Source organism: Poeciliopsis prolifica, unplaced genomic scaffold (assembly GCF_027474105.1).
Source record: "Poeciliopsis prolifica strain line A6 unplaced genomic scaffold, Auburn_PproV2 SCAFFOLD014, whole genome shotgun sequence".
NCBI classification, from domain to species: Eukaryota; Metazoa; Chordata; class Actinopteri; order Cyprinodontiformes; family Poeciliidae; genus Poeciliopsis; species Poeciliopsis prolifica.
The window spans coordinates 9,003,584-9,012,691 of NW_026562389.1; the positions used below are offsets into that span (position 1 = coordinate 9,003,584).

Sequence of the window (9,108 nt, forward strand, 5' to 3'; positions counted from 1 at the left end):
TGAGCTTTGACAGACGTGCGGCGTTTCGGGGAAAGTTTGCAGATTAAATGGCAAACGAACGGAGGATTTGTTTCCAGGTGGAAGCTGAAAAGCGGCAGTAACTGTAAAAGTACAGAAGCTAAATTAAATCCATAGAGCAAGAATGGAAAACCCATGACAGAATGAGGGTTTTACCACTTAAAGTGGAAGTTTCTCAGTGCATTTTATCTTTGCATGTGTTTTTGATTCCAAATATAGAATAAATTAAAGATATTTACTGGCTTTTAGTTCACATAAAGGATCCTTATTTTAAAACTTTAATATATAAAATTTTTTAGCTTTGCCTCTATGTATTTTATCCCTCATTAAAAGCTCATCTGTTTAAGTTATCACACTGCAAAAGCTAAATCTGATTTGAAAACCCAGTGAAACGATGAAAACATCCAAACAGTTTGCATGCACTGCAAAAACGCAAAATTTAACCAAGCATTTTTTCTCGTTTCTTGGAAACTTGAAATAAGACCAAACTAACTTACAAGTAGCTTACAGAAAGAAGTGGGCATTTGTAAGTAAATAATTCATTAATATTGATGAAAAAGTATGTGTCCCAGTTGTAGATTGTTTAATTTAGAACAAGTTTTTCCATGCAATAAGTAAAACAGTCTTACAGGGAATTACTGACTTATTTAAAAAAAAGATCTTATATCTCGCTGAAAAGTTACTTGTGAGTTAGTTTTGTCTTATTTCAAGTGAACTAAGATGTTTGTATTGGATCCAGAAAATCCTTGGTAAGATTCTTTGTTTTTGCAGGGCATTGAAGGCAAGATAAACCCACTTTTATATAACATTTCAGGAATAAGGCATAAAACGACAACCAAGCTAAAAACATTTCACCAAAGTGATAAAATAGAGTAAAAAGACAACAGTTTAGATGAATGTGTTAAAATCAATTGTTGGTTCCATTTATGCAGAATGTAATGCAGATACAGTAAAACTCTTGGCAGTTAAAGTGAACCTAACGCCTAAATCTACAAAACTCCACTTGCTGCAACTGAAACTCATAAAAACATCTGATCTGAGTCTAAGAACGGTGGATCTGTGGCGCTCAGCGGGTCTCAGATTTGCTGATATAAGCAGACCTGCTCAGTGTAAACTTTGCTTGCAAACCTTTTCTGTCACTGAAAGTCGGGAAAGTGAAATTCACAAGTTGGCGAGCAGACGTCTGTCGCTCACTAAAAGTGGCAGAGGCAAACTGCAGAGTTGGCTCGTTTGGCAGAAGCCGCCATGTGTGTGAGGAAGTGTTTGGAGCCACTCTACAGGAAACAGAAGAAAGTTAAAAGTTTCTTCTTATGCTGAAGCGCAAGAGAAACGAAACAAAGCAGATTCTTTGTGTTTGGCATTAAACCACAGAGATAGTTTCAGACAGGCCTGCTTTGGTTGGTTCGGTTTCCATTCTGGGCAAAGTAGGAAGGATTGCGCCACTGAAAACGGTTTTAAAATATCACTTTTTTAATAACGAAAAAGCTTTATGCTCTAATAGCACAAATAGTCTCAGTCTTCAGCTGTTCTTTGAAACTTTAAGTTTTGTTTTGGTTATTTATTCTCCTCAAGTTTTAAACTAAAACACTGAATGCATCATCAGTCCCTGTTTGGAGCAGCATCACCTCCTACACTGTAAAAACACAGATTGGTCTAAGAGGTTGTAGTGCAAAAATCTTAGTACACTTAAAATAAGAGAAAATTAAGTTAAAAGTAACTTTTAAGCAACATAAGAGCTTTTTTAGGTCAATATTTCCTCAACATTTATGAAAGGATTTCAGCTCAATTGGTGGATTCACTTATAACAGATTCTTCCAGTTTTAAGTGAAATTAATCTGCCAATGTAAGCAATGCTGTGCATCTATAATCAATAATTATTGACTGAAAACAAACTTATTTATCATGCTGAAACATTTCTTTTACGTTAGTCTTATTTAAAATGTACTAAGACATTTGCTGTAGAACCTGGAACAAAAATACTTGGTAGGATTTGGTGTTTTTGCAGTGGTGCTGAATTTCCCCACTGTGGGGCAATAAGGGATATTTTCTATTCTGATATCCTTTAGAAATGATAAGTGCTTATTTTTCACTGTAAAACCATAAGATGTAATTTAACCCAGAAGTATAAACGTACTGCATGTGGGATAGAAAAATTGGATCTAATTTCTGCTTTCTTGGGATGGATTAAGATTATTAACAGGTTTTATTTATTGTTTTACCAGAAACCTTCAATTTTTCTGTTTCAGTTTCCCTTTTTTGATTAACATCAAGTTGACATGAAACGCCCTTGCACATGCTAACATGTCAAAGTCAGCAATTATTTCCAAATTGGATGAGTCAGCTTCAAATATACAGAGGATTAGACACTTTCCTTTTTCTTTTAAATAAATTTCTTTGATGAGATGATCAGTATTTCCTTTTCTAGCCATGTTGACTCACTGCATCAGGATGTGCCAAATCGCTCTTTGTCAAATTTCACACATTTTTTTGCTTTAATCTGCAATTTTTTCCTGGTTTCTTTGAAGTAAAGTGTGAAGTGTCACTTACATGCAGAAGCATTTAGGTGTGAATGACTCAGTAAAAGAAAAACGTCCCTATTACTGCCACCCTATGAAATTGCAAATCTCTCCTGGAAAAATTTTGCTTTCAGCGTTTAGTCATCAGAGAATATTTACGGCGTAGGTGAAGCTGAACAAGTGCAAGCTACTTTGTGTTTTCATGCATTTAGGAGAAACTTCACGTTTATAGTTTCTAAATTGTCCGAAAAAGGTCAGAACTGAACTTTGTACGTTTATGCACTTAAAAACAACAACATTGGGATCTATCCTAACCTGTTCAAGGAAGCATTATAGGTCAACTTCAGTGTTTTCCATCATGAGAAAACCATGTTGGAAATAATTTATCATTTTTGAGCTGCAGTGGGGGAGTCCTGGGGGTGCCGTTTAAAACACACGAATCCTGCATACATCAAAACATAAACAGAAAAAAACATTTGCAACAAAAACATGCTGCAAACACAAAATGATTCTTTCAAATAAAAAGCAACAAAAAGCTGCATTTAACAAGAATACAAACATAAAATGCGGCAGTCATATAAAAAGAGTGAACCACAGGAAAAAGAAGCAATAAAGAAAATGTTGGAAATATTAAAAACAGCATAGATGAAGCGCCGCAAACTTTCTCCACAAATTGGAAACACTCCAAACCCCTAGAACACAAATAAAAATACAAATATCTTCTAATCTTTCTTTAAGAAATATTGTTTTAAATCAAAGCAACAGAATATTTACATTTTTATTAAGTTGGTCTGCTCTGTCTCTCCAGAAAGCAGAAAGATTTCATGTCAGAACTTTGTTAATCATTGGTGCATAACCCATCAGAGCTCATTTTAAGTTAAGAATATCTTGCTTTCCTGTGTGGGAAGTCAGCCACCATTCAGCAGGGGATTACTTTCACTCTTCATTATCTATTTACCAGAACAGGAAATGGCTGAGACCCCAAAGGCAAATACAGAAGTTTGATTCCTGGTACGATGGAGTAACATCTGAGAAGCATTTCCTGTTATTGATTCCTGATTCTAATTGTACCCGGCCCAGCCTCAACCCAGGCTGGTGCAATTTTACTATTTTGGTGGTACTCCAAATTTAAACGGCTTCTGGTCTCTGTGCAGTTTACTGAGCTGCATTTTGCTTATTTTCTGAATGAAAAAACCTCCTGTCTAAATCTTGAACTCCAGATTCATTTGGTGAAAATTCGTGCAAGTTTGAAAACTATTTTTTCAGTTAGTTTAGCAATTAGCAAAATATGGTAGTATATGCACAAGATCATAGAAATTAAGTAGAAAAAACTCTTCTCTTGTAACTTTTCAATTTTACTCCTGATTATTTAAACTTGGTTATTATTTATTCTGTGTTTTCATAAACTGGGTTCTAACTGCAGTTGTCTTTCTAATGGCCAAGTTGTAACAAGTGGGGCTCAAGGAAGGAAACTCAGTGAACCTTTGACAGGATCTTGGGTGGTCAAGCTTCACTGATCCACACAGAGATTAAACACTAACACTTCTCCAAAATGGAGACGTTTTCTACCCGACTGCTGAAAAGATTCATTCTGTTTAGAAAACACAAAACTTTGTGGTTTTCAATGGGCTCATTGAGAGACATAAACTTCTGTTTTTAGAAAACCTAAAGTGTGTTTTGTGCATCTTAGTTTAGATATTACCATTTATTATTATTTAATATTGTTCACAAAATTATGTTACCTTATATTTTGTTACGCTTGTTGTGTTATGTTACAGAAAGTTACTTGATTTTGCTCTATATAATGTTATCTAATCTTTTTTAACCTAGGTTAGGTACCCGGTGCTGCGCTACGTTATGTTACATTATGCAATTTTCTTTTACGTAATGTTGCCGAACGTCACGCTACGGTACTCCACGTTACGCTACGTTACGTCGTGGTACTTTGGGTCTCACTACGTGACGTTAGGTTTGCTACAGTATGTTTGCTAACGCTTGTTGAGTTGTGTTACGTAAAGTTAAGTGACATCATGGTACGTGACGTTACATATATTGTTGCTAAGCTAATGTTCTACCTAATGCTACACTACGTAATGTTTAGCTACGTAATGTTACGCTACGTTAATGTTTTTCTACCTAATGCTACACTACGTAGCATTAATACTAGAGTATTAATTAGTAAACTACTAATTACTAATTAGTGGTGTACTAATAACTCCGACTACGAACTAATTATGCTATTATGTTACTAATGTTATACTAAGATCACTTGCGACGACGCTGTTACTTTATATTTCATATTGTGATTAAATATATTTAGTTAAAATTATAGTTAATACCTGCTGACAGATTGTCAATTTTAAACAATTTCATTTAATCTGAGAAATTAGCCCCAAATGAACTCATATTCTAATTGATTGAATATGACTGAATATAAAAGCTGCATCTTTTTCTACTCTGTTACCAGTACTCTTATTTTAAAGTTTCTACATTTATTTATATATGGGTAGCAGACAATATATTTCAACAAAGTATTTGTAACAAAAACAACAACAACAAAAAAAACCCTAAAATCTGCTGTGGTAATCATATGAAAATACTCCTAGCATAGGAAACCCCAAACTTTAGTTAAGTCAGCAAAACCCCCAGAAAACCTCCAGATGCAACAAATTCGTTCTATATTAGATTTCTTTTTTTTTTTTTATGTTCTGACGGGAAGAAAGTGCCTTTACTTCCTTTTTTTGCAGCTTTAAAAAGCCAGACTCGACTTCATTCATTCACACATTGTTCCCACATCCTGACCTTTGCTGAAAGCTAAAAAAAACCTCTCAAGATGAACAAAGCTGTGATCCTCCTGGTTGCTCTGACTCTCTACTGCTGCATCCCCGAGCTGCATGGTGAGGAAATCCTCTCTTAACTGTTATTTATTCAGATATTTAAGGTTTATTCTGTAATTTCTGTTGTGCTCATGCTTTTTTGGCACTAGAAAACGTAAATAAAGAGCAGACTTCACTGAACTCCAATGTGAAGAGGAAAAATCTCACAAACATCACATTATTAATCTTAATAAGAAACAGATGCTATACCAGCTAATTTGCATAAATTTAAAAATCTGAATTTTTTTGCAGCTTCAAAGTTGGGATGCCGCTGCATAAAAACGACCTCTCTACGCGTCGCTGTAAGAACCGTGGCCAAGGTGGAAGTGACGCCTCCATCAGGACGGTGCCGCCGTGCAGAAAGAGTGTAAGTAACCTGATCTGGAGGTGTTTCCATCTACAGCCTCAACAAAGCACAAACACGGAAACAAAATAAATTCTCAGAAATTTTTAGAATAACCTCAGAAATCTTCTGAAAAAACTTTTGAAAAGTTGAAAAGAAAATGCACAAATTTTGATATTTATCTCATAAATTTTCTAGAAAAATACTTAACTGAAAATTTATTAAAAGTTGAATATGTGACTTTTGAAAATTCTAATTTATTCTACAATTTTTATTAAATGTCTTTGAAAAAGACTTTTACAAAAAAGTTCTAGTAATTTTTCAAGAAAAACAACACAATTCTAAGATTAACTGAAAATTTGATCTCATGAATTTTCTAGAAAAAAAAGATCAGTTTTAAGTCAAAGTTTTTCAACAAAAGAAATAGAAAAATCTGAAAAAAATTCTACAAAATTTATGAGATTTATCTAAAACATTCTTTTCTTTTTTAGAAAATTTTGTACCTTATAAACAGAAAATTGAATGTTCTTTTCTAGAAATCTTTTTAGATTTTTCCAGAAAATTGTAAAACTATTTAAATTTTTGACTTTTTTTTAGATTAAAATGATCATTTCTGAGCTTTTTGACAAAAATGTCCTTTACTTTCTGTCAGGTGGTGATTTTTTTGTCTCATGTAGAGCTCAGTTTGTATTTTTAAAGTTGTTTTTTCTTTCTTTCTCTGCAGCGTCATCAGGAAAAACGGCTCCAAGGTTTGCATCAGTTCAGACGCCAGTTGGTTCCCAGAATTACTCAGCAAACTCAACCAGTAAGAACCTTTTATTTTTGTTTCATGCTTCTGCAGCAAACCTGAACACACAAATGTTTGTGAATCCAGCGGTGGTTTGTACTTTACAGATTAGTGTAGATATTTCAAAGCTTCATTAAACCATCAGACATGAACTGAGAACCCCAAGTGGCATTTTCTGAATTTGAAGAAGCTCAATCTGTGGACTTTTATAGAAATTATGGGTGGATGGATGGATGACAGATGGGTCTGAGTCCAGATGGGTAGATGGCATTGTAGATAGAAGAAAACGAGTACATTTCCACAAAAAATAAAAAGCATCTTGAGATTATTCTCAGAAATGTCCTGGAAAAAACATGAAAAAATGTGAGTTTGAAAAGTTTAAATTTACTAGAAATAAATGAAACATTTTGAGAACATTTGGGGGAAAAAAATCTATAAAAAACTAGAAAAATGTTGAAGTTTGAAATCTTAATTTTTTATAGGTTCAGAAAATTTCTAGAAATTGAAATTTCTCAAATTCTAAAATGTGTTTTTATCCTCAAAATACAAATTTTTTTCTATTAAATTTTGACTTTTCAAATTCAGATTTTTTCTTATTTCTTATTCATAAATAGGTCAATAGGTTTATTTTGATTGTCTTTACAGATATTTCCCTCCCTGTTGTTAATTTATAAATACATTTTTAGTGGTTTTACACATTTTTAGTGGTTTAAAACCATGTGATTAAAAAACCTAACTGTTTATGGTAAATGATGCAGGAACCAAGTTTTGAAAATAAAGTATTTTTTGCCCCTTTCACATGACGTTCATTCACTGGTATGTTGTGTTCAAAGGCTGGGCAGAGGCTGCAGACGCTGCTTCTTGTATTCATCATAAATTATTACAATAATGGTAATAATACAAATTTGTCCTTTGTTATGGATACATTTTCCATCCAGCCATTGGTTGTGTTTACAGTTTTATTGTTGCAGAGTAGTTTCAAATCTCTGATCTGAACACAACTCTAATCTGTTTCTGTTTTTAATCTCAGGGATTATGAAAACGTCACCTCATCCACTGTGTCTCCTGCAACCTTCTGATGATCAACATGAACAGGAAATGCTTCATCTAACAAAACCTGGACATAATTTTAAAAAGCTGAGCCAATGTTAAGCGTAAAAGCCTGTTTTACTTTTAATACTGTTTTCATTACATGTTATTTTATACAGATTATTCTTCAACTCCATGATTATGTAATTTGTTTTAATTAAAGAAATAAAGAACAGAACTGACTCCATAATGTCTAATATTTTATTGCCTTGACTTTTAGAGGTGGTGTATTTGTTTGGCTTCAGTTTCTATTAATAAAGCAGATAAATCTTCATGAAAAAAGCAGCTTGCTGACCAAAGGTACTGTCAAAAATCAGACAAGCAGCTTTAAAATAGATTTAATTCACCAAGTTTGTGCTCATAAAAAGGGACTAAACATTTATAAAAATACATAAAAATAAACCCAGATATAGAAAGTCCTGAAACGCATTAATGCAACAAAATCCCAGCAAAACTTCAAGTTAATGAAAAACTCCGACCTATAAAAAAAACCACTTCCTTCTTCACAGATTTATAAACTAAAACTCAAACTTTCAGGTTGTTCTCACATCCTCTTTGGTTTCGGTTGAGCTGAAATAAAAGAAGTTTTGATCATTTCATATAACATATGGATGTAATATTGCTCTATGATGCTTTCTTTCATCTTTGTTTGTGTTTATTATTGGAATGTCTTTAGTTTATAAAACCTGATTTGGAAATGTAGCCGACACGTATTTATCTAAATAGGTGCTAAATGAGTGAAAGTATAAACTGAAACTGCAAAAAAGACAATATTTTATATTTTTTAAAATTCCTCTCATTCACTTCAACAGACGTTGTTGGCTTTGAGCAGGAGAGATCTTCTGTAGAGGTCAGTGTTACAGTGAGTCTGAAGAAGCCTCTGACTAAAGACACTTGCTGATGAAGCAGATCCTCAGAATTTTGCCTAATTTTCTTAATTGTGTCTAGTGGCTCCACAGAAAGTTTGTGGTGAATATCCATTGGTGTGTTGTCTTCAATGGCAACTTTTAGATGTGTCTCTACTTCCAACACACCTGAGTCAGATAATGACGTCATTAGCAGGACTCTGGAGAGTGTTGGACCAGAGAGACGTCCGAGAGCCGAGGACCAGAATTACCCGTTCCGGGGTTGCTAGTTGACGGCGCAGTGTCTGTTGAATGTGACTTAACGCTTAGCGGAGGTTTACAAACCCTCTGATTTTGCAAACATCAAGAGAGTGCCAGGAAAGTGCTTTTTTAAATTTTTAAATCAACAATTCTTTGTAATGTTTGAATTCAGTTAGAGCTCAGTTCTTTTACAATGCAATTTCCAGTCCATCAAGTTGTTATATTTCGTGTTTTGAACCGCGATATTCGCCAGAACCGCTCACTAACAGCTGAAAATACTTGAGACCCCCTTTAAAATGTTAAGAACTTCCTGTTTTAGTAGTTTAAACCCCACATTTGCCTTCATGTGCCTCATTACACACTGTGGAAACCG

At 33.9% G+C, this 9,108-nt stretch overlaps 1 protein-coding gene across 2 annotated transcripts; it reads left to right on the forward strand.

Moving 5' to 3' along the window:
* The first annotated feature begins 4,356 nt into the window (after window positions 1-4,356).
* Window positions 4,357-7,806, forward strand: LOC129366106 (C-X-C motif chemokine 2). Of its 2 annotated transcripts, XM_055039724.1 has the most exons (5): window positions 4,357-4,567; window positions 5,282-5,431; window positions 5,663-5,777; window positions 6,478-6,558; window positions 7,571-7,806. In XM_055039724.1, exons 2-5 carry the CDS (start codon window positions 5,368-5,370, stop codon window positions 7,617-7,619), a joined length of 309 nt encoding a protein of 102 aa, XP_054895699.1. In that variant the 5' UTR covers window positions 4,357-4,567; window positions 5,282-5,367; the 3' UTR covers window positions 7,620-7,806. The 2 variants fall into 2 exon arrangements, with proteins under 2 accessions (XP_054895699.1, XP_054895697.1); XM_055039722.1 differs by lacking the exon at window positions 4,357-4,567 and having other exon boundaries at window positions 4,973-5,431.
* The last annotated feature ends 1,302 nt before the right edge of the window (window positions 7,807-9,108 follow it).